This window comes from Callionymus lyra, chromosome 7 (genome assembly GCF_982586985.1).
Source record: "Callionymus lyra chromosome 7, fCalLyr1.hap1.1, whole genome shotgun sequence".
Taxonomy (NCBI): Eukaryota; Metazoa; Chordata; class Actinopteri; order Syngnathiformes; family Callionymidae; genus Callionymus; species Callionymus lyra.
The window spans coordinates 4208733-4235642 of record NC_141824.1 but is presented as its reverse complement, the minus strand read 5'-3'; the positions used below and the strand labels follow the sequence as shown (position 1 = coordinate 4235642).

Below are 26910 nucleotides of genomic sequence, written 5' to 3'. Positions count from 1 at the left end.
TTGTATCATCAGTGTGTGTTTGTTGTTGTGATGTGTGACTCTATTGTATCATCAGTGTGTGTGTGTGTGTGTGTGTGTGTTGTTGTGATGTGTGACTCTATTGTATCATCAGTGTGTGTGTGTTGTTGTGATGTGTGACTATATTGTACCATCAGTGTGTGTGTGTGTTGTTGTGATGTGTGACTATATTGTACCATCAGTGTGTATGTGTTGTTGTGATGTGTGACTCTATTGTATCATCAGTGTGTGTGTGTTGTTGTGATGTGTGACTCTATTGTATCATCAGTGTGTGTGTTGTTGTGATGTGTGACTCTATTGTATCATAAGTGTGTGTTTGTACAAAACTCTCTTTTCATTGAAATATTGACATTAGAAAATGATCTTAAGCTCCGCCCACTGAAAACACTTTGTTTTTCCGGAGATTAAATCTTGTTGACCATAACCACACCCACTCTGCTGTGATTGGTCAAGCGTTGAGGTTTGTCACCCCGTGTCATCCATCCCGGAAGTCTCCATCTCCAAGGGACTCGTTGTATAAACAAAACGGGGCCGTGATTACAGCTGGTCGGAGGAATGAAGCCATTATTACGTCATAATGGACTCTCGTAACCTCTCGTTTGTCCAGATTTCAGAGTTGTTTTTACCTAAAGTGTTCTTAGAGTTTAGGTATAACATGAATAGCTCGTATGAGGAAAATGATTAGAAGTTTCCTCACTAGTGAGCTAGTTGGTGAACTAGCTTTGCAAATGCTATACTAAACTTTACACCGTGTTGCACCAAATACTTCTTGTGTACTTTCATATCCAGTTAATATCCTGGCGCTTCTTGTCGCTGACTAACTTCTTCTCTCTTCGAAACACACTTTCATGCAGTGTGTAGATCCAGCTTGAAACTTGGCTTTAACTTCCACCAATGATCGACCTGGTGTTTCTGGTTCTGCTTCAGCGATGAGGTCACTTCCAAAAACCTCTCTTGGACCAAACAAACAAACACGCTCCGCTATCTTGTGCCCCCCCAACACCCCGCCCTACAAGCCAGATAACACACTACACAACCAGAATTTGAGCCAATATTTCTGGAACAAGCAAAAAAACAACCCTTCAGATGCTTCACCTTCGACCTGGTATAAAAGTATACAAACACTTGATAAACACTCGCAGTACGGCGTGAGTTCTGAACGACGCTGGAGCCGAGAAAACTGACTCATGAGTTTTGTCGGAGAGATTTGCAATCAAATCTGACCACGTAGAGACGGGATTATAATCCCTTTATAGCCTGCCTCGCTGGAGTCGTCGCTCTCGTTTGATTGAGCGTTTAAAAGATGGTTGATTTGTAATTGTGTTCTATTTTTACTTCCACATAAAGGCTTAATTGCTTGTTCGCTCCCACTAGTTTTCCTGAGACGAGAAGCCGCTGAGGATTTGTGTTTGTTATTTTGCACTGGCATGAAGTGTATTTGTGAATAAATGCAAGATAATACTGCACTTAAATTGAATTAAAAACGAGAAAAGCCTCTGAGAGTAAAGCTGTGTATTTGCAAGAATCTGGTATAAAATATGCATCACGATACACGATATTTTTAATATTGACAAGTACTTGTCTCTGGTGTTGTGATAGTGTAGTAACAAGTATATATGTGTAGTATTGTCCAGTACTTGTCTCTGGTGTTATGATAGTGTAGTAACAAGGATATATTTTTAATATTGACAAGTACTTGTCTCTGGTGTTGTGATAGTGTAGTAACAAGTGTATGTGTAGTACTGTCCAGTACTTGTCTCTGGTGTTATGATAGTGTAGTAACAAGGATATATTTTTAATATTGACAAGTACTTGTCTCTGGTGTTGTGATGGTGTAGTAACAAGGATATATTTTTAATATTGACAAGTACTTGTCTCTGGTGTTGTGATGGTGTAGTAACAAGTATATATGTGTAGTATTGTCCAGTACTTGACTCTGGTGTTGTGATTGTGTAGTAACAAGTATATATGTGTAGTATTGTCCAGTACTTGACTCTGGTGTTGTGATAGTGTAGTAACAAGTATACATGTGTAGTATTGTCCAGTACTTGACTCTGGTGTTGTAGTATTTACAGACACATGACTCTTGACGAAGTCGTAACTGATTTGTTTTGAAACCAAAATATGTCCAAACATCAGCTTTAAAAGCTGCTGGACTCCCTGTATCCTCTCATCCTCAGTTATGGCTGGCATCTCCCAGGAAAAAAAAACAATGTAGTGCTCTTGAATACGGTTTCCTGAAAAAATGTATCGCAATACATCACTTCATCAGTATCAATTGAAACTTTAAAGCTGGAGTTGAGTGTATCCTCTCGTCCTTGGTCATCGCCAAGATCTCACAGGATTTAATGCTTCCTGTAGGTGCGGAGGACATAATAAGTGCCGCCATCTAGTGGCTGGAAGTTAAATCGCAACACAAACATTTACAAACTCTGTGAATATTTATTTGTTAGTTTTAAATAAAATAAAAACTCAAATTATTATATTTCGCACACAATACATTTTGGGTGGAAATCGATAACAGTGCTGTTGAATATTGGCACAGTGTTCAAATGTATCAAGATTTTCTCACACGCCTATAAAACAGCATTTCGTACAAAGTGTTCAGAATGTGTTTAATGTTATTAAAATATGTATTTATTTGAGAAAAATCCCTGTCAATGTTTTTTTGCCTGAATCTTTTTTAAATCCGTGTTTTTGGAACCGTTTCAAAAGTAACTGGTGTTGGTAACATTTGATAGCCCTACAATGATGCCTGTAATACTCATTAAAAATACATACATTGGTGTGTTTTCAGTCAAATCTCTGGTCCTGCAGCTCAGGTTGCCATTATTTACAGAATACACGTGGATTGTTTGGTTGGCTGTCATTGGGGAGGAACCCGAGCTCCCTTCAAAGCTCCGACTCAGACTGGTTATTCTGTGAAGCTGACATTCCTCTTTTGAACACGGCAACAATACCTCCTTGACCAGAGAGAACAAGTCTGTTTTTTTTCCTCCCTCCGTCCGTCTGACATATTCCCACCACTTGAGACCGACCAGTACCACAGATTGTCTTCTGTACCTGAGAAGATACGAAGCTGTCGCCGCCAGAATGATCGGTCGTCGTCGCCTCGGAGATAGATTTGTTTTATGCCGGCTCTTGGTACGGTGGTGTTGTAATAGTGTAGTAACAAGTATATATGTGTAGTATTGTCGAGTACTTCACTGGTGTTGTGATAGTGTAGTAACAAGGATATGTTTGTAGTATTGTCGAGTACTTCACTGGGGTTGTGATAGTGTAGTAACAAGTATATATGTGAAGTATTGTCGAGTACTTCACTGGGGTTGTGATAGTGTAGTAACAAGGATATATGTGTAATATTGTCGAGTTCTTCACTGGTGTTGTGATAGTGTAGTAACAAGTATATATGTGTAGTATTGTCCATCACTTGACTGGTGGATTGATACAGTAGCAACAAGGATATATGTGTAGTATTGTCGAGTACTTGACTCTGGTGTTGTGATAGTGTAGTAACAAGTATATATGTGTAGTATTGTTGAGTACTTCACTGGTGTTGTGATAGTGTAGTAACAAGTATATATGTGTAGTATTGTCGAGTACTTAACTGGTGTTGTGATAGTGTAGTAACAAGGATAAATGTGTAGTATTGTTGAGTACTTCACTGGTGTTGTGATAGTGTAGTAACAAGGATATATGTGTAGTACTGTCGAGTACTTCACTGGTGTTGTGATAGTGTAGTAACAAGGATATATTTGTAGTATTGTCGAGTACTTAACTGGGGTTGTGATAGTGTAGTAACAAGGATAAATGTGTAGTATTGTCGAGTACTTCACTGGTGTTGTGATAGTGTAGTAACAAGTATATATGTGAAGTATTGTCGAGTACTTCACTGGGGTTGTGATAGTGTAGTAACAAGGATATATGTGTAGTATTGTCGAGTACTTCACTGGTGTTGTGATAGTGTAGTAACAAGTATATATGTGTAGTATTGTCCATCACTTGACTGGTGGATTGATACAGTAGTAACAAGGATATATGTGTAGTATTGTCGAGTACTTGACTCTGGTGTTGTGATAGTGTAGTAACAAGTATATATGTGTAGTATTGTTGAGTACTTCACTGGTGTTGTGATAGTGTAGTAACAAGTATATATGTGTAGTATTGTCGAGTACTTAACTGGAGTTGTGATAGTGTAGTAACAAGGATAAATGTGTAGTATTGTTGAGTACTTCACTGGTGTTGTGATAGTGTAGTAACAAGTATATATGTGTAGTATTGTCGAGCACTTGACTCTGGTGTTGTGATAGTGTTGTAACAAGTATATATGTGTAGTATTGTCGAGTACTTAACTGGGGTTGTGATAGTGTAGTAACAAGTATATATGTGTAGTATTGTTGAGTACTTGACTGGTGTATTGATACAGTAGTAACAAGGATATGTGTGTAGTATTGTTAAGTACTGGGGTTCATTAACACTAAATAATCCATAGGTCAGGTTGATAGGCTGGTTAATACGACATGAATGAAATGTTTTTTGCCGGCTCAGTTTTATCAGTTTCTTTTTAAAAAGTGATGAAAATAACATTTATATGGTGGAGGCACCTAAGGCACCTACGGTCTGCAGGTCACTGTGGTGTCGAAGCACAGATGGCGTCCGGTTCTGCAGATGGTGTCTCTTCAGACAACATGTACGCTCCTTCTACCCAAGTCTTCAGGGCCGAGAAGCGACGTACACTCAAGCCTTCCCAGCGTATACATGCATACCACAGATGTCTTTGTCAGCTGTTTGCTCTCCAGGTCTCGTATCGGCGCTTCAGGAAGACGCAGCGAGCGCCAGGATTCCTTCCCTTCGCTCTGAGGAATGTACGCAGTAGAAACCAAACGTTTGCTCATCGGGTCGAGGGTAGTAGTCTATCTCACTTACGGTATCAGATGCTTTGTCATCGTTTGGCTAATGGTACGTTGTTTTCTGCTCCCTGAACTTGATTCATGGACACTAGAGGAGATGAAATGCTGTGTTTATGTTTTTTACTAATCTTCTTTCTGGCCACTTGATTCTGTGGCTTAATGAGCCTTTAGTAGAGATTATTTACAGTATCAAGGATAAATGTGTAGTTTTGTCCAGTACTTTACTCTGGTGTTGTGATAGTGTAGTAACAAGTATATATGTGTAGTTTTGTCCAGTACTTGACTCTGGTGTTGTGATAGTGTAGTAACAAGTATATATGTGTAGTTTTGTCCATTACTTTACTTTGGTGTTGTGATAGTGAAGTAACAAGTATATATGTGTAGTATTGTCCAGTACTTGACTCTGGTGTTGTGATAGTGTAGTAACAAGGATATATGTGTAGTATTGTCGAGTACTTTACTCTGGTGTTGTTATATTGTAGTAACAAGGAAATATGTGTCGTATTGTCGAGTACTTGACTGGTGTTGTGATAGTGTAGTAACAAGTATATATGTGTAGTATTGTCCATTACTTTTTACCTTACCTTACTTTACTCTGGTGTTGTGATAGTGTAGTAACAAGTATATATGTGTAGTATGGTCCAGTACTTGACTCTGGTGTTGTGATAGTGTAGTAATAAGTATATATGTAGTATTGTCCAGTACTTGACTCTGGTGTTGTGATAGTGTAGTAACAAGGATATATGTGTAGTATTGTCGAGTACTTGACTCTGGTGTTGTTATATCGTAGTAACAAGGAAATATGTGTCGTATTGTCGAGTACTTGACTCTGGTGTTGTGATAGTGTAGTAACAAGTATATATGTGTAGTATTGTCCAGTACTTGACTCTGGTGTTGTGATAGTGTAGTAACAAGTATATATGTGTAGTATTGTCCAGTACTTGACTCTGGTGTTGTGATAGTGTAGTAACAAGGATATATGTGTAGTATTGTCGAGTACTTTACTCTGGTGTTGTTATATTGTAGTAACAAGGAAATATGTGTCGTATTGTCGAGTACTTGACTGGTGTTGTGATAGTGTAGTAACAAGTATATATGTGTAGTATTGTCCAGTACTTTTTACCTTACCTTACTTTACTCTGGTGTTGTGATAGTGTAGTAACAAGTATATATGTGTAGTATGGTCCAGTACTTGACTCTGGTGTTGTGATAGTGTAGTAATAAGTATATATGTAGTATTGTCCAGTACTTGACTCTGGTGTTGTGATAGTGTAGTAACAAGTATATATGTGTAGTATTGTCCAGTACTTGACTCTGGTGTTGTGATAGTGTAGTAACAAGTATATATGTGTAGTATTGTCCATTACTTTTTACCTTACCTTACTTTACTCTGGTGTTGTGATAGTGTAGTAACAAGTATATATGTGTAGTATTGTCCATTACTTTTTACCTTACCTTACCTTACTTTACTCTGGTGTTGTGATAGTGTAGTAACAAGTATATATGTGTAGTATTTTCCAGTACTTTACTCTGGTGTTGTGATAGTTTACATTTCAACTCTACACAATGATTACAACTAAATTAGATTATATAGACTATATAATCCCTCTGGAGACCTCCTTTGAGAAATTGTGTTTCCAGTTCACAGCAGACAAACAAAGTGTGATTTGTGAGAACAAGACTTCAATGGAGTTCCAGGTTATACACCTGGATGTGTAAATGGATATAAAAAATACATCTTATCAAGTAATTGCATTTGTCAGAAATTGTCCACTTTCTTGTCAGAATAAATGGAGGAAAATCGAATTGAACATTGAACAAATCAATCAAGTTTCTTTCAAAATAATCATCAAACGTGAAAACCTTTGGAACATATGTTCTGTTCCAGTGTCAGCTCGTGGAGAAAAGTTCTTTCTTTGTGAAACTATTAAGATTTGTCGAGATAAACCTGCAAGGATTCGTTCTATTCTGGCTGAAGCTGTCGATACGTCGGCGCAGGATTTAAGGCTTTAACTCTTTTCTCACGTTGAGGCTCTGATCATGTGCTGAGGTAACATTTAGAGTTTGTGAAGCTGTCAACATGTCAAGCAGGATTTAAATGTAATCTTCTAAAGTCAAGGCAAGTGTTTCCTTAAAGAAGAGAATACATTTTAGGTCACCAAGGAAAACATTTCTTTCGAAGTAGGGGCACCAAAGCAAATGTGTATATATCTATATATACAATATATAGATACAAATATCAGGATGTTCTTTTCTATGTTAGTCTTTTTATCCTTTGTCTTTGTTATTTTTTTTGATCAATGTTCTTTATCTTTAGAATTAGATTGTATCATCTTGTTCTTTCTCTTTATTTCTCTTTGTTCTTATTTTATTTTTATGAATAATTGCTGTATTGCTGTGTCAAATTGGGAAAAAAAACAATTTCAATAAAGTTCTACCTAACCTAACCTATATATATCCATATATATCTATATAGATATAGATATATATTGTAGAGGGAAATTATAAAGGAATATATAAAACGTCATGCAATTATCATTCTATCAATACTATCATTAGCTGCTTGTATTCAATGTTTACAAAAAGTATACAAATCCACGTATGTTACACACTCGGTCGCTGAAGGTACACGAATCAAAATAAACACATAAACAACATCGACAGGTTCTGGTGAGTTTTGAGGGCAAACGAACCACTAAATACTTTTAGCAAAACAAATAAACTTACCTAAAAAGGTTGTGCATTTTGCTACATTTTTTTCCCCAACAGCCTTTAAGTCTTTCCTTTATTTCCCCCTTTCCTGAAAGTTCTCTGCGTGACCAACATTCACCGACAACTTGCCTCCTTCAGACGCTGACGTGTATCACTCGGAACTGTTCGGCTGTTTCCGTCCTCGGTTGACCTTTGACATGAGCTTCCAAAATGGCTGCTCCCGTGTTGTTTACCTTTTACCGTTAGATATTGAACAGTTGAAAATGTTAAATAAGAGTCGAGTCGGGACGATTTCATTATGTTCGTTCGACGAAACAAATTACGCTTACAGTGTTTATTAACGAGTACAGGAGTCTGATACGTGACTTTGTGGACTGGAGTGAGAGGAACCACTTGCAGCTGAACACCTCAAAGACCAAGGAGCTGGTCTTGGACTTCGGGAGGTCCAGGACAAAGCCACGTCCAGTGTCCATCAGAGGCGATGAGGTGGAGATAGTTGACAACTATACGTACCTCGGTGTGTGGCTGGACAGTAAACTGGACTGGTCCTTCAATACAGACCATGTATATAAGAAGGTTCAGAGTAGACTGTACTTTCTGAGGAGGCTTCGATCATTTAACATCTGCAGGAAGCTAATCTGCATGTTCTACCAGTCTGTGGTGGCCAGTGTCCTGTTCTATGCTGTGGTGTGTTGGGGTGGAAATGTGTCCAAGAGGAGGTCAACAGGTTGGACAGGTTGATCAGGAGGGCTGGTTCTGTGGTTGAAGCTGGACTCACTGGTGACAGTTGCTGAGAGGAGATCATTGAACAAACTACTGTCCATCATGGATGATGACAGTCATCCTCTGAACACTGTCATCAGTGAGCAGAGAAGCAGAATGAGTGCACGAATGCTCCTACCCAGGTGCAAAACAAATAGACTCAGGGACTCATTCATCCTTCGGGCTATTAAATTGTACAATTCTGAGTTCGGGGCAGGAGTGGAGTGAAAGTATCTGGATGTTCTGTTCCATGTTAGTCTTTGTATCTTTGTCTTTGTTGTTTTTCTTTGATCTATGTTCTTTATCTTTATCTTTAGACTTAGATTGTGTCATCTTGTTCTTCCTCTTATGTTCTTTTCTTATTTTATTTTTTATGTATTATTTTTTATTGTTTATGAAAAACTGCTGGCTACTGGAAAAAAAACAATTTCCCGAAGGAGACCTCCTGAGGGATCAATAAAGTTTTACCTTACCTTACCTTAACAAATTAAAAGCCACGAGTACATTTTTCAGGGCACTACGGTGAGTGCCGCGTTTTTTTATTTATATAGCGCTTTTCCAGACCAGGGTCACAAAGCGCTTCAACAATCAAAACAATATTCAATAAAATATATACTTTAAAGATCAAGATAATACTGAGAACAACACAGGAGTTCCAGAAAATCAAGGAGAAGCCTGAACAAATAAAAATGTCTTAAGATCTTTCCTGAAAGCCTTAATAATGATCAAATCCTCAATAAAATGTCAATTCCAAGTAATTTATTTTCCGTTTTGGTCAGAATGTATTTGCTAAATGCAACAAATTCATCAGTATTTTTTCCAAATGTGTTAAAAAAAAGATGTGGTTGAATCTGGGCCGAAGAAAAAGTCGTTTTTCTACCTGCGACCACTTGACGTCTCGAGCGTTTCCTCGCGTGACTCGTTCATCTTCCATCACATCAACCTGTTTCCTCTCGTCACCATCGATAAACTCTCCATCGTTTCCAGCCGTTTTCTCCACGAAGCACAATCACATCAGCAGTTTCCTCCTCCGAAGATTTTCCAGGCTTGAGATAAATGGTCGATGCCTCGTGTTGGTTCTGAGTCTTATATGACCTACATGTTTACGATGATGGATGATTCTCTCTTTCTTGCATCTTCAGCAATTTTCTTTTTTCACTTTACTTTTATTTATCTGAATGATCAAAATTGATGAAACCATTCACCATTTTTCATCATCATTATTACATTTTTTTAAACTCATGTTAAAGATATTAAGACTTTTTTTTTTAACGACTAACTCAAGTTACTGTCAGATAACGTATTTTATTATGATTTAAATAGTACTTGCTTATGTGTTTAGTTAAAAAAAAGGTTTCAGCTTTTAGAAAATTTAAACCATTTCCATATACATTGTTATAGTTACATTGTACACATTATTGTTTACATTAAAGAAAAATATTCGTCTGAAGATGAAGCGAATATTGGTTCAAATCCTGATTTTCTTTCCTGGTAAATAAAAAAAACCCACCATTGAAATATATTTCTTTCTTTCTTTATTAAACCGATATACAGGTTACATTTATTGGATTAGATGTATAAACGTAACTGTAAGTGAAATGGAAATAAGAGAGTTTAATTATTAACTTGATTAAAAATACATTTTAAGATTGTTTTGTCGTTTCAAAATTAAAAATGAATGGTTTCTACATAACAGCTGCTCTTTCTATGTGTAATTTCCCTTAAAAACTGTAGTGATTAAAAAAAAAAACCTGTTTCACTGTGAACCATTTTTCTCTGGAATCACAAGTTCCTTAATCAGTTAAATCTCTCCCTAAATACATCTTGAAGTATTCAGTCGTCACAGGGTGAAAACAAATATTTAGAGGAGAGAATAGATTCTTAATTTTTGCTCCCTGAGTCGCAGCGAACATCACATTGATTGGTTTCTTGTCCACAATGTGGGCTCAGTCTGGGCCGCTCTGATGTCATAATGGCTTGTGACAAAAGCTTCTTCATCCATGTGTGACTGATGGACTCACTCATGGTCATGTCCGACCACAGTTCTGCCAACTTACTCTCAGGCTTCAGCGTCAAAGCGTCGTCAGCGCGAGCTGCTGGAAATAATACATGTTTTAAATACACGTTACTGGAGCTAGTTTGCAACAGAATATTAAATACACAGTTTACTACTATACTATTTATTTTTGTTGGTGGTTTATCACTAAGCTTTTTTAAAAAGATAAAATAATGTTATTAATCCAAATTAGGTTAGAGATTAGAAGTGAATTTTTAAATGCAAGGAAATTGAACAATCATTGTGTATTTGTATATTATTACAATATATATATATATATATATATATGTGTATATGTGTATATATGTATATGTATGTATATATGTAAATATATATGTATATATATGTATATGTGTGTATATATATATATGTATATATGTATATGTGTATATATATATATATATATATATATATATATATATACACACATTATTGTTTACATTTATGAAAATATTCGTCTGAAGATGAAGCGAATATTGGTTCAAATCCTAATTTTTCTTTCCTGGTAAATAAAAAAAACCCACCATTGAAATATATTTATTTCTTTCTTTATTAAACCGATATACAGGTTACATTTATTATACATATATGTATATATATATGTATGTGTGTGTGTGTGTGTGTGTGTGTGTGTGTGTGTATTGTAATAATCTTCTCGGACTCCTGTGTTTGTCTTATGATGACTTTTAGAGTTTTTACATTTTTAGGTATTTTTTAAATGTGTATTTCTTTTGATTGTTCATGCGTCTTGTGACCCTGGTCTAGAAAGGTGCTTTACAAATAACCATTACTAACTTACTTACAATAAATATTTTTGAATTTTTCATAATTTAATTGATAACTTTTGTTTTATCAATCGGTCAAAACGTGATCTTGGTTCAGCTTGTCTGTGTCTGGAAGATGATTTTTACTTTTTAGACTTTTTCATCGACAAAGGCCGAAAATAATTTTGTACTAATAGTAACAACTACCTTATTATTACAATTTTATATTCAAATTTCTTCTCTGTAGCTTAAATATAAAGAAAAATACAGCTTTCTAAAAGTTGCAAGTCCTCACACTATTTTGACTTTCTTTTAGCTGTTAGCAACTTTAGCGTCATTTTTAGGAATCTTTAGAAATCGGGCGAAAAACGATGCTAGTACTCTTTTAAGTCCATGCCAACTTGTTTAAGGACGATAACGTATTTACGATTTGGCCTTTGCATTTTTTATGAGACCGATTTTTTGATTTTCTATCATATAAAAATCCCCGGAAAATGTAAGCTTACTTGATTCTTTGAGTACTAAAAAAAAAGGACGCAACAGAACCATTTACTGCAAATGTATTTGTATCATAAGTCTTTAATGAGGCTTATTTCTTGTCATGTTGGAATAAGATAGAAAATAATGTATTTATTCAAAAGTGTTGCTTCAAGAGTGATGGCTCTTTATTGACATTATTGATAATAACATTCTTTGTTGAATCACTTGAAAAAAATATTGATTTCCTGATAAATCCAAATAAATAATCATGCTTTGCTCTAGTAGAAGAACTCACATTTCTCCTTCAAACTCTTCATTGGCTGCTCTAGTAGAAGAACTCACATTTCTCCTTCAAACTCTTCACTGGCTGCTCTAGTAGAAGAACTCACATTTCTCCTTCAAACTCTTCACTGGCTGCTCTAGTAGAAGAACTCACATTTCTCCTTCAAACTCTTCACTGGCTGCTCTAGTAGAAGAACTCACATTTCTCCTTCAAACTCTTCACTGGCTGCCAGTTTCTTTCAGGATCATTTCAAAATTATTTCAGATCTATTCATGGTCAGACCTTCCATCAGTAGATTCTGATCCAGACTTAAACCCCAGCTCGGGCTCTGAGGTCTGTGGATCAGAATCTACTGATGGTTCCTGAACTTCAGGACCAGAGGAGAGAAATCCTTCCAGACTGTTGATCCTAAGCTTTGGAACCATCTTCCTCTCTCTCTGGTGTGGAAAAGCGCTTGCTCTATAAATACAAATGACTCATTTACTTACTTAAAGAATCTAAGAAGCAGTAGTTTGTTCCAAAATAAATGTCACTTAAAGCAGTTTTTCAAATGAAAACGGTGAAGGTTTTACCAGAAAGACTCTCTGAGTGAAGCACATTTTTCTCTCAGTTCAGTTCTGAAGAAACGCTTCAACTCCGGGAATCTGCTGAAGCATTTCCTCCTCTCTGGACGGCTTTTCCTTTTTTTGTGACTTTTGGATTGAAGGAAATGAAGCAGCAGAACAGGAGATGGTCCCAGATATGTGTGTCGGGGGTTTTCCCCGGAATTTATTTCATCTCCCCTGAAGTGCAGTTTAAAACAAATGAATGACGGAGGACTTGAGAAATATGGATTACTGGCACCAAACCCCGGGAAGGTTGTTTTTCGTCAAACTGACGTGAAAATAAATCGGGATAACGAGTAGAAAACATCGCAAACCTTCTCCTCCTAATGTTGTCTTTTCTATTTATAAACGTCGCTTTTCGACTCAAATTCTGTCGAAGGAATTTGTGTGAACTTTTGATCCCGAACCACTGGACATGTTTGCCGTTAGCATTAGCTTCGTGCTTGAATGTTTCACATCGTGTCAGGACGGGAAATTCTGAACCCACTTTCCAAATGGACTCGAGTTGTGACGCGAGCGTGTTCGTGAGAATTGAAGTGTCGCCGTGGCGACACAAAGAGTCACTTCCAAGTCTGTTGTGTAGTTTAAAAAACAAAACAATCTACAGATTTGTGTGTTTTCCATTGCTAGCTCATGTGCTAGCAACTAGTCATGTTTAGTAAAATACTTGGATGGACAGTTTTAGAATATATTTACTGTACTAAGACGTCTAATACAGAAGTTAAAAAATATATCCAGGACTTTGAAAACTATTTTATGGTTTGTGTTCATTCACTTGAACGAGGAAACTGTTCGACTGATTTTCAGGTACATTCATGTACTCGCACGTAGAAACTTCATTCGACTTTAAAAACACTTTTATCTACTTATACGACTTATACATTTACTACGGATTCTACTACTTTTGCTTTTCTACCATTTCTACTTTTACTAATTATTCCACTACTACTTCTACTTTTACTACTACTTCCACATCTTCTACTTTTACTAATTATTCCACTACTACTTCTACTTTTACTACTACTTCCACATCTTCTACTTTTACTAATTATTCCACTACTACTTCGACTTTTACTAATACTTCCACATCTTCTACTTTTACTAATTATTCCACTACTACTTCATCTTTTACTACTACTTCCACATCTTCTATCTTTACTACTAATTCCACTACTACTTTGACTTTTACTAGATTCAATTCTATTATGGGATGTTTACAGAGTCTGCATTTACTTCTGGAAATGCAAATTTTCTAGTTCATTCTTGTCTTTCCACCTGGAATGTCTGAAATAATACAATTACATGATATTACATTATTTCAGAGACCAGTTAGGACTCGAGGGTGTGAAATAATATCGATATAACGCAATAGCGTGTGTTGGAAAGACAATTATGGTACAAAAACAAAGTTAAAGTTATGTTATTTACAAACAAAAACAAAGTTAAAGTTGTGTTATTTACAAACAAAAACAAAGTTAAAGTTATGTTATTTATAAACAAAAACAAAGTTAAAGTTATGTTATTTACAAACAAAAACAAAGTTAAAGTTATGTTATTTATAAACAAAAACAAAGTTCAAGTTATGTTATTTACAAACCAAAACAAAGTTAAAGTTGTGTTATTTATAAACAAAAACAAAGTTAAAGTTGTGTTATTTACAAACAAAAACAAAGTTAAAGTTGTGTTATTTACAAACAAAAACAAAGTTAAAGTTGTGTTATTTACAAACAAAAACAAAGTTAAAGTTATGTTATTTACAAACAAAAACAAAGTTAAAGTTGTGTTATTTACAAACAAAAACAAAGTTAAAGTTGTGTTATTTACAAACAAAAACAAAGTTAAAGTTGTGTTATTTACAAACAAAAACAAAGTTAAAGTTGTGTTATTTACAAACAAAAACAAAGTTAAAGTTATGTTATTTACAAACAAAAACAAATTTAAAGTTGTGTTATTTACAAACAAAGTTAAAGTTATGTTATTTACAAACAAAAACAAAGTTAAAGTTATGTTATTTACAAACAAAAACAAAGTTAAAGTTATGTTATTTACAAACAAAAACAAAGTTAAAGTTATGTTATTTACAAACAAAAACAAAGTTAAAGTTGTGTTATTTACAAACAAAAACAAAGTTAAAGTTATGTTATTTACAAACAAAAACAAATTTAAAGTTATGTTATTTATATCATATTTCATTACAATCTGATTCATGACCTCATCAGTTTCATCCTTCATTCATCAATGAAAGTCTGGAAACAGAACATTCATCAACTGCTACAAACCGGGACATGGAAACTTTTGCGACGTCTAGCAAGTGCTCATGGGAAATGTAGTCTCCGACTGGCGTCGCTCGACTTCAAATCGCACAGAGCTGCTTTAAATTCTTTGAAAGAAAGGCCGGATGTTTTGTTGCAACACGAAAATGAACTAAACGCTGTGAATATCTATACAATGCTTTCAAAATTCATGCAGTGTTGTGTAAAAAAACTTTTTTTTAACACCCCTAGTATTTCATCTTATTTTAACTAATGTATAGGTAATATTTATTCATATTTTTAAAATTTTGTTTTTGATATATAAACTAATTAATATCCATTTTTTGCTCAGATTTATTATTTAAGCTGATAACATTTTATTAAATTTTTTTTACCAATAACATTTTTCATTCTCCTTCAGCTATACGTTGGTGAAAATGCCAAAACTAAGTATAGTTTTATTAAATGTACTTTTAGCTGCAAACTTTCAAGCAGATACATTTAATAGCTTAATAAGTTTACTTTAGATGTGAACAGCCTCCAGTTCATCAAACAAACCTAACACCTCCTCAGCGTAACGCCACGATAACGACCTCTCGTCTCGGTTCACGACGTTAATGAGCTGTTTTTCTGTGTCATCTCGAAGTCTTCGGTGGTTAATGTGGCCGTCGAGCTGACGGAAGGTTTTCGTGGATCAACATGTTTCAACACCAGCCTCGTCTCTACAACAACAGCAGCTTCGGTGAACGTTGTAATTTAAGTGTCACCGCGATAAAGGCTGGAGACGCTTCTGGTTCCTCTTCAAACACAGTAATAAGACTTAATTGTCACAGCTGTGTGGCTTCAGCACATCTTTTGTGTTTTAATTTACTGTGTTTGCTCCTAAACTAGCTTCTAAATCAAGATGTAAATATATTATCGTCTTCTAAACAATGCAGTACAAATGTATATTTTTTTTATGTTGTGTTATGTAGACAAACATTTGTTGTGTATATGGACACTACGGGTGTGTATTGTCAAGAATCTGTTGATCTAATGAGTGTCAAGATACACGGGCAACAATATATATATATATATATATATATATATATTGATAGTGTAGTAACAAAGATATATGTGTAGTATTGTCGAGTACTTGACTCTGGTGTTGTGATAGTGTAGTAACAAGTACATATGTGTAGTATTGTCGAGTACTTGACTCTGGTGTTGTGATAGTGTAGTAACAAGTATATATGTGTAGTATTGTCGAGTACTTGACTCTGGTGTTGTGATAGTGTAGTAACAAGTTTATATGTCTAGTATTGTCCAGTACTTGACTCTGGTGTTGTGATAGTGTAGTAACAAGTATATATGTGTAGTATTGTCGAATACTTGACTCTGGTGTTGTGATAGTGTAGTAACCAGTACATATGTGTAGTATTGTCCAGTACTTGACTCTGGTGTTGTGATAGTGTAGTAACAAGGATATATGTGTAGTATCGTCCAGTACTTGACTCTTGTGTTGTAGTATTTACAGACCACATGACTCTTGATGAAGTCTTAACTGCTTTCATTTGTTTTCAAACCAAAATATGTCCAGACATCAGCTTTAAAAGCTGTTGGACTCACTGTATCCTCTCGTCCTCAGACTTCGATTCATTGTTACTTTAGCTGTGGAGGACGTAACGTCTGCTGCCATCCAGAGGCCGGAAGTTTAATTGCACCACAAAAATGAACAAACGCTTGGGATATATGCATGTTAATTGTAAATAAAGAAATCTAATTTTATATACGTATATATATATATATATATATATATATATATATATAATATCTCAAACTTATTGAACTGTACACCATTAGAAGAATTATGGTAAAAACATGATTTAAAAGCTGAAAAAAATGAAATTATTCGCTACAGTGCTGTCAAATCTCTAAACAATTTAGTTAAATTAATTTGAGATATTGCAGTATCAGTATTTTCTAACGTGTCTAATGGACACTTGAAGTTGTTTTCTTCAGCACATCTATGAGCAACAAACGAGCGACTCCTCGAACATCAAAACAGGCTCCATCATGTCTAATGAAAACTTGAACTGCAGCCATCACAGTTAAAAAAATCGCTGACGGATGTTTCCTCATGAATCAAGTGTTGACGGAGACGCAGAAACTCATGTGTTGTGAAGTCCAGGATCACGGTGTGGGTTGAAGGACCTGAACCGAGCCCACGTTCTTGTGCAGGCCCTGGATGGTGAGTGGGATGCTGGTGCTCTGGAGGCAGGACTGACAGACGGAGATGGTGAAGCACCAACCCCTGCAAGTCTATGAGCGACAGCTGTGTTTGTCCTGCATCACCGGCATCTACGGTTGCCGTTGGAAACGCTACCAGCGTTCGCACGATGACACAACAAAGGTAAGGAAAGACAACGTTGTTCACGTGTTATGATCACGTAAATGTTTTTACTTTTTTCAAGCATTTCATTACTTAAAAAAAAAACATTTTATTCTTTATTTGAAGGTTAATTTTTATTTCCTTTTTTTTAAATTTAATAAATAGAATTTTTTACACTTGGTTTCATATTCTAATATTAATTATTTAAAAAATGATTTATAGTTTTCTCTTAATAAATGAACTTAAATCATTTCTAAATTAAAAGTTATATTTTAGTTTAGTTTTTATAATTGAATTCCATTTTTTACTTCATTTTTTCATAACAAATTATTTATTTTACACTTGGTATGATATTCTTTTTTTTTTTAATAAAAAAATAATTTCAATAAGTTCTAAATTGAAAGGTTAATTTTAGTTTTTATCATTTAATTAAAACGTTTAAATATTTTCATAATAACTTTTTTTCACTTGGTATGTTATGGTTTGAATCTAAATAATTGAAAACGATAGATTTAATAAATGAATTTATATTTTTTAATTAATTAACACTTTATTTTATTTTATTGTTATTATTTTATTAATAGATGGAATTTAGTTTAATTTATGGCATTTTAAATTCAATATATTTTGAATTGCATAAATTAAACTTATTTTACTAATAAATAAAATGATAATAATAAAATCAATTTAAGTGTTTGCATGACAACACAACAATGGGAGGAAAGACAGCGTTGCATTGTGGGAGAGTTTCAAGGTGAGTTGATCTTTAAAAAACTTCCCATGTTTATCTTTTCCTCATTCAAATTAATTATTCAGCGAAAACATTGAATTAAATCTTAATTTTTTCACATAAACCTGTCAGTGTTTTCCCTCTAACTCGTACAAAAAGTCTCATAAAACTTCACAAACTTTTCATAATCTTGATTCTTCTTTTGCTTGAACATTTTTTTTCCGATTGATTTCTCTTGGTTTACCGTCAGTGATGAAGACAAACCTCTGGAGTCTCGTCTCTCGTCTGCTAAATATAAAGTGACTCTCATGGCTGAGTAGGAGGCGACGAGTCTCACCTGTGGTTCCAACACCTCGTGTTAATGAGGCAAAAACAAGAAGCTTTTCTCTATGTTCACGTTATCTATCAGAACCTGGTGGTCTCTGGTTACCACGGCAATTATCTCTGACCTCCAGTGTCCTTCCTTTGTTTGCCATCAATTGAACGACCTTGAGGATTCCCAGCAGAGAATTTGGCTCCGAGGACGTTATAATAGGTTTTTACCTGCGATATTCAATGTTGGTGTCTTGAATTGTGAGATTGATATTAATGCGATATTTTATTTTTTTACTTTCACCTAAAAATGTAGTCGCACGTGCGAGTACTGTAGGGAGGTTCGGGGGTTTAAAGAAGGAAAACGATGCGATATTTGGTTTTTTTCCTCGCTTCGGTGTCGACATGATCATAGAACAATATCACTTATAACGCTCAGTCTCGCTCGTTTTCCCGCCAAACTGAGCGACATCAGAGAGGAGCCGCCGGCGCGTCGTGATATCACCAAATCAATAATAAATCCACCTCCTTGTACACGCACACATAACACTTTATAAATGACGCTAACAACTTAGCTCGTTAGCATACGGTGAAGACGCACACATAACACTTTATAAATGACGCTAACAACTTAGCTCGTTAGCATACGATGAAGACGCACACATAACACTTTATAAATGACGCTAACAACTTAGCTCTTTAGCATACGGTGAAGACGCACACATAACACTATATAAATGACGCTAACAACTTAGCTCGTTAGCATACGGTGAAGACGGACAGGTTTGTTTGGAAGTTCACGATCTTATAAGAAAACAACTGAGACGAGATGAAAAGTTCTTACAATATGTTGCTTTAACAAAGGAGGTTGAAAGAGACGAGTGACTGGATCACTAGTGTTTGACTAGATCATAAGTTAGTATTACTTCACTGGATATACTGAGCCAAGACGCGTCGTCATAGCAACCGAACCTATCAAGCTGCGCTGCACAGTTCACAGACAGACGGAGACGTAAACAACCACGAGACATAGAAGTACAAATTGACAACTTTACAGAACGTGACACTGATTGATCGAAGTGATCATTTAAGAAATGCCTGATTTATACAATAAAAAATGATGAATGATCATGTTTTCCATATGCTTATGACACGTGACAATATCGCGATATTGATATTTTTTCGATATATCTTGCAGCCCTATTTGAGATGGTAAATACTTTGAATCCTCAGGAAGCATTTCAGTGTCATCAGGAAATTGAAAAGTTGAATTTAAAATTTTAAAATGTTTCTTATAATTGAATTAAATAAAATTATATATTTAAAGATTATTTTTTTAATAATGTTATTTAAAAAGTGGAATATTTTCAATATTCATTAATTCTTTTTTTTCAGTTAGGATTTTGATATTGTTATTTTAATAATTAAAAAATCTAAAGATTTTTAGTTTCTATTTTTTTTTTCTATTGTAGATTTTTAAATTAAAATGTTGGGACAAACGGACTAACATGAAGGATTTATTTAGTTGTTTGTTTTTCAAAATTAGATTTTCTAATTTCGAATTATTCATTTTTTTTAATATATATTATATATATATATTTTCTTTTTTTTTTAATGTTTTAAGTTAACATAAAACGTTGGGATAAAAAGACTAACATGAAGAATTTTTTTTTTTATGTATAGAAAATTTGATTTTCTAATAATTAAAAAATGTATATTTACATTTTTCTTAAATATTATATATATTTTACATTTTAAATTCAATATACAAATGTTGGTATGATAGTGCCATTTCTTTTATATTGAGTTTAAAATGCTCCGAATTACACTCTATTTGTAAAAATATGAAATTTAAAATGAAAACACGATTTAAAAATGAATCAATAAAATGATCATTCATCCATTTAGAACTTTACTTTTTTTTTTTCAATTATTTAAAAAAGATAATTTAACCCGAATTATATAAAAAAATCAAAGTTTCATTTTCAATGTTAATTCAACTATTCAACATTCTGATGTCACTGATATACTTCTATAGAATCCTGACCAGTTTATTCCACTTGAGTTATGTTTCTGCAGCTGTGTGTGTGTGTGTGTGTGTGTGTGTGTGTGTGTGTGTGTGTGTGTGTGTGTGTGTGTGTGTGTGTGTGTGTGTGTGTGTGTGTGTGTGTGTGTGTGTGTGTGTGTGTGTGTGTGTGTGTGTGTGTGTGTGTGTGTGTGTGTGTGTGTGTGTGTGTGTGTGTGTGTGTGTGTGTGTGTGTGTGTGTGTGTGTGTGTGTGTGTGTGTGTGTGTGTGTGTGTGTGTGTCATGATTTATTCATGTGCAGCATCAATGGTGCTGGAGTCTCTCACTCCGCCCTCATCGTCTCTTCTACCTCGGAACACTCATTAGGTGTAAACAAACACATTAAGTGACGGCGCCTCCACCTGTTCCCAGACCCGCACAAGACGATACAACGATATTGATTCCTCGTCTATGAACAGGAAACTGGACACCGTGTAGCTTCCTGTTGGTGCCGAGTCAGCATTCCTTGTTGGTCCGTGGTATTGAGCACTACTTGTCTTGACCTTGTGTGAGATGCTGACAGTTGTTTCAAGATGGAGCGTTTCTGCTCTTTTGATACACTTTATTATTCACCCAAGAATCATGTAGTAATATTTTTTAAATATATATGTATATATATATTTAAACTATATCATTAATTTGTGCAACAACGCAGTAAAATCGTACCGTAGTTATAGTCCGTGAGGCTCTGTAGTATTACTCCGCAAGGCTCTGTAGTATTACTCTGAGAGGCTTTGTAGTATTAGTCCACGTAGCTCTGTGGTATTACTCTGCGAGGCTTTGCAGTATTTCTCCATGAGGCTCTGTAGTATTAGTCCCCGTGGCTCTGTGGTATTACTCCGCGAGGCTCTGTGGTATTACTCTGCAAGGCCCGGTAGTATTACTCTGCAAGGCACCGTAGTATTACTCTGCGAGGCTCTGTCGTATTACTCTGCGAGGCTCTGTCGTATTACTCTGCGAGGCTCTGTCGTATTACTCTGCGAGGCTCTGTCGTATTACTCCGCGAGGCTCTGTCGTATTACTCACTGAGGCTCCGTAGTAATACACCCAAGTTTCTAATGCATTACTCCCTGAGGCTCTATAGTATTAGCCCTTGAGGCTGAGTAGTATTACTCTGGGAGAATCTAATCTATTACTTTGTGAGGTTCCTAAGTAATACACCTAAGGTTCCAACAGATTGCTCTGTGTGGCTCTGTAGTATTGCTCTGTGAGGGTCCGTGTTATTACTCTGGAAGGCTCTGTAGTATTACTCCACTAGGCGCCGTCGTATTACTCCTCTAGGCTCCGTTGTATTACTCCGCCTGGCTCTGTAGTATTACTCAGGGAGCCGCTGTGATATTACTCCGCGAGGCTCTGTAGTATTACTCATCGAGTCGGCATGATATTACTCTGCTAGGCTCTGTAGTATTACTCCGCTAGGCTCTGTAGTATTACTCCGCTAGGCTCTGTAGTATTACTCCGCTAGGCTCTGTAGTATTACTCCTTTAGGCGCCGTCGTATTACTCCGCTAGGCGCCGTCGTAATACTCTGCTTGGTGACATCTTATTACTCCACAGGCAGTGTTGTATTACTCCTCCAGGCTTTGTAGTATTACTCCGCAAGGCTCCATAGTATTACTCAGTGAGGCTCCATAGTATTACTCTGTGAGGCTCCGTAGTATTACTCCGCCAGGCTCTGTAGTATTATTCCGCCAGGCTCCGTAGTATTATACCACCAGGCTCCGTAGTATTACTCTGCCAGACTTCATAGTATTACTCCGTGAAGCTCCTTAGTCATACACCCAAGGTTCCAACACATACTCCCTGATGCGTAGTATTACTCTGTGAGAATCCAATGTATTACTTTGTGAGGTTACTAAGTAATACACCCAAGGTTCCAACGGATTTCTCTGGGAGTCTCTGCCAGGATCTATAGTATTGCTCCGCGAGACTTTATGGTTTTGTTCCGCGAGGCTCCACAGTATTACTCTATAGCCTCAAAGATTTAAAAGATAATATCAAAATCATTAGGTTAATATACCATTTCTAAATATTTTGGCCCGTTGTGTGATTGAGTTTGACGACTCAGTCCTGAAGTATTACTCTGACGTTCAAGTGTTGCGTCTTTAAATGCTCGCAGTAAACAAACCAACGATCACGAACCCGTGTCAGTAACGTGAGCTGAGCCAGAGGCCGTGTGAGAAACGAGAGCCCATATGTTCACGAGCCCGAAACCTGAAATCATATTTTCTTCATGTATAATGTATGTAGTGAGTACACGGAGCCATTGGAGTGAAACACCTGCTCAGGTAAAGTCGTTGGACCAGGTGCTTTGTTGGTCGACGTCACACAGTGCAAGCTGATCCGGCCTCTCAGTAATAATTGAAAGTATTTCCATTTAGCCGGTCCTGGCCATTCATTCGCACAAAAGGTTTCAGACTCATGGCAGCTCGGCCTCCATGTTCCCGTGATCTCATGGTCTCTGCAGGTCCACGGTTACTGGAAGGAGCGTCTGGTCCTCAGAGACGACGCTGACGTCATCGTTATTTAATGAAGTTAGAGCCGAGGAACGATCGGAGCTTCGTTCATGTAAACCTGTGAAGACTGGAGTCACTGGAGGAATCTAAACAAATATATATAAACTCAATAATAAAAATAAATACGTGTTTATTTCTTGTTTCAAGACACTTTAATTGTTTTGAGAACATTTAGAAGAAACTTTAATTACTCCATTTGCAGAATAAAAATGTATTTATATACATTTGGGGAGGGTTAGAAAATATCGGAACTGCAGTACATCGCAATTATTTTCCTCAATACTTTTTACTTCTATGGTTTACAGTTCAATAAAGTTTTTCAAATAAAAAAAAATATATATAATTATAGGAATTAAAGGAAAAATAAAATCCTGCGTGATGACTAAGGACGAGAGGATACAGTGAGTCCAGCAGCTGTTCAAGCTGAAGTTTGGATATATTTTGGTTTGAAAACAAATGAAAGCAGTTACGACTTTGTCAAGAGTCATGTGGTCTGTAAATACTACAACACCAGAGTCAAGTACTGGACAATACTACACTTATATACTTGTTACTACACTATCACAACACCAGAGTCAAGTACTGGACAATACTACACATATATACTTGTTACTACACTATCACAACACCAGAGTCAAGTACTGGACAATACTACACATAAATACTTGTTACTACACTATCACAACACCAGATTCAAGTACTGGACAATACTACACATATATACTTGTTACTACACTATCACAACACCAGAGTCAAGTACTGGACAATACTACACATATATCTTTGTTACTAAACTATCACAACACCAGAGTCAAGTACTGGACAATACTACACATATATACTTGTTACTACACTATCACAACACCAGAGTCAAGTACTGGACAATACTACACATATATACTTGTTACTACACTATCACAACACCAGATTCAAGTACTCCACAATACTCCACATATATACTTGTTACTACACTATCACAACACCAGAGTCAAGTACTCGACAATACTACACATATATACTTGTCAAGTACTCTACAATACTCCACATATATACTTGTTACTACACTATCACAACACCAGAGTCAAGTACTCGACAATACTACACATATATACTTGTCAAGTACTCTACAATACTCCACATATATACTTGTTACTTCAGTATCACAACACCAGAGTCAACTACTGGACAATTCTACACATATATACTTGTTACTACACTATCACAACACCAGAGTCAAGTACTCGACAATACTACACATATATACTTGTCAAGTACTCTACAATACTCCACATATATACTTGTTACTTCAGTATCACAACACCTGAGTCAAGTACTGGACAATTCTACACATATATACTTGTTACTACATTATCACAACACCAGAGTCAACAACTGGACAATACTACACATATATACTTGTTACTACACTATCACAACACCAGAGTCAAGTACTCGACAATACTACACATATATACTTGTCAAGTACTCTACAATACTCCACATATATACTTGTTACTTCAGTATCACAACACCAGAGTCAAGTACTGGACAATTCTACACATATATACTTGTTACTACATTATCACAACACCAGAGTCAAGTACTGGACAATACTACACATATATACTTGTTACTACACTATCGCAACACCAGAGTCAAGTACTGGACAATACTACACATATATACTTGTTACTTCAGTATCACAACACCAGAGTCAAGTACTGGACAATTCTACACATATATACTTGTTACTACACTATCACAACACCAGAGCCTATACACACCCTAATATAAACAAGTAATTTACTCGTAATTTCTGCTTCTGGGTACCTTGAAATAAGACCATCTTCTGTACTTGTCTTTTGTCTATTTCTCATTAATAATCAAATCAGATTAAACATAAGATGTAAACACTTGCTAATATGTTTTATTTCAGTATAGTTAACTTTTATTATTTCGTTTCTTTAAGTGAAAGCGATACACACAAGAATGATCTGCCTTTATGATCACAGTAGACATATATTCTGTTTTGTCCAGAAGAATAAAAGTACAAATCAAACTTCATATCTACAGTAGGTTTAAAGATGTTTTTCTTTTTCAGAAAATGGGTTCCGAGGAAATAAAACACATGTTGTTGAATATTTGAAAAATGTTGATTTTCTTGTTCAACACGTGAGGAACACGTTGGTTACACAAACATTTGTTCAGTAACACTTTCACATGCAAAAGTTGATTTTAAAGACGCTCTGCACTTTCAAAGGAATGTGGATGTTTTCGAAAAGAATATAAAACAAAGTACTTCCTGAGAACTTTCCATTTGCAAGATTACCGAGTGAACAGTGTGTTGAAGTGTGAAGGTGGTTGTGAGTCGTTTATAAGGCGAGGAGAAAGTTGTGTTAATCCACCAGACATTATTATAGTTGTTTTTTTAACTAAAATTGTGCAAAATGTATTTTATGATCATCCATATTTGTCCCATGATATCTTTTATGATTGCATACTGTCAATTAAAAATAATATAAAAAATATTACATGTTATTATTATTGGTAAAAAAAAGATGTTGATGTATTTTTGTGAAATATACATTTAAATAAATAACAGTTATTTAAGTCAACAGATCATCTTTAATTCACACCTTTTAAAATGTTAATAATAATTGTATTTATTGTTAGAAATGTATTGTGAGACAGTAATCTTTCAATAGTATCAGAAAAAAAGAAACCACATAATTCTTTGAAATATTACACACTACATCAAAAACATGTCGACAGGATTTGTGGTCAAGACTATTGATGGTTTCAAACACTCATGATTTTATTGATTCATCTTCTGGTTCACCACGTTACCCTTCATCGACAGGAAGTACATACTGTCAATTAAAAATAATATAAAAAATATTACATTTTATTATTGGTTAAAAAAAGATATTGATGTATTTTTGTGAAATATACATTTAAATAAATAACAGTTATTTAAGTCAACAGATATTTTAGGATCACCTTTAATTCACGCCTTTTAATATGTTTATAATAATTGTATTTATTGCTATAGATCATGTGAGACAGTAATCTTTCAATAATAACAACAAAAAAAAAAGAAACAACATAATTCTTTGAAAAATTACACACTAGATTAAAAATATGTTGACATGATTTGTGGTCAATACTATTGATGGTTTCAAACAACATGGTTTTATTGATTCATCTTCAGGCTCACCACGTTACCTTTCATCGACAGGAAGTGACATATCTTTGGATTAATTATTCATCGTCATCGTGTTTTAACTAAAATTTCGAATCTGTCACTTCCTGCTCCGAGTGCACGACGAAGAAAAAGAGTCGTACAAGTCGTCCGGTGACATCATCAACTCGGTGACACGTCTTCACGACGGTCCACAAGAATGTTCTATCCCTGCTGTTATCTAAATGACTACTTATCTCGTGTTTTGAAATACTTCTGACCCTGGTGCGGACTTTTAACAGTACATTTTGTTTTTGTGCAACACGCACTCGTGAAGATGTTTTCTTTCTTTTTTTTTTCTCTCTTCTCACATGTTTGTTGATTATTCCTTTTTATAAACTCACTGCGTATCCATGGCGACGTCGTTGGAGCCTCGCGGCGATTGTTGTTTCGATGACTTCCTTCGGCGGTGAACACCCTTCATCTTCTTCTTCTTCTGCTGGCCATCGTCAACACTAACCACTGATGGTTCTGACAGGACGGTGTGTCCTGGATCATGTTCACTGCTGCCAAGAATATAAATATAAAGACGCATATTCTTGAATGATGGGCGTTCGAACCCTGACGATACACATCAGTGTGTGTCGCTTAAAATAAACTTTGATTTGCTTTTTATATTTTGAATGACTTGTACTTTTGCCGAGAATATTTAGTCAATCTAATTGAATTTAAACAAATCCATTGCATTTCATTAGCAGGGACTTGAGGGCAACGCAGCGGTTTATCCTGTTTGTGGTGGTTTTAGTGTTTTTTTTCCTTCTTGTCTTCCATCTATTTTTAGAGCGGATTTAATTTGCAGCCTCTAGTTCTGGAGCTGAAGCCACTTTTCATGCT

General features: G+C 35.5%; 1 protein-coding gene across 3 annotated transcripts in view; it reads left to right on the top strand.

Moving 5' to 3' along the window:
* Positions 1-26910, top strand: part of gdpd5b (glycerophosphodiester phosphodiesterase domain containing 5b) — a 65914-nt gene that overhangs the window by 3107 nt on the left and 35897 nt on the right. For all 3 annotated transcript variants that reach the window (XM_087795905.1, XM_087795906.1, XM_087795907.1), the window contains exon 2: positions 17063-17234. In XM_087795905.1, coding sequence (XP_087652031.1) covers positions 17118-17234 — 117 coding nt within the window. In that variant the 5' untranslated portion in view covers positions 17063-17117. The remainder of the gene's footprint in view (positions 1-17062; positions 17235-26910) is intronic.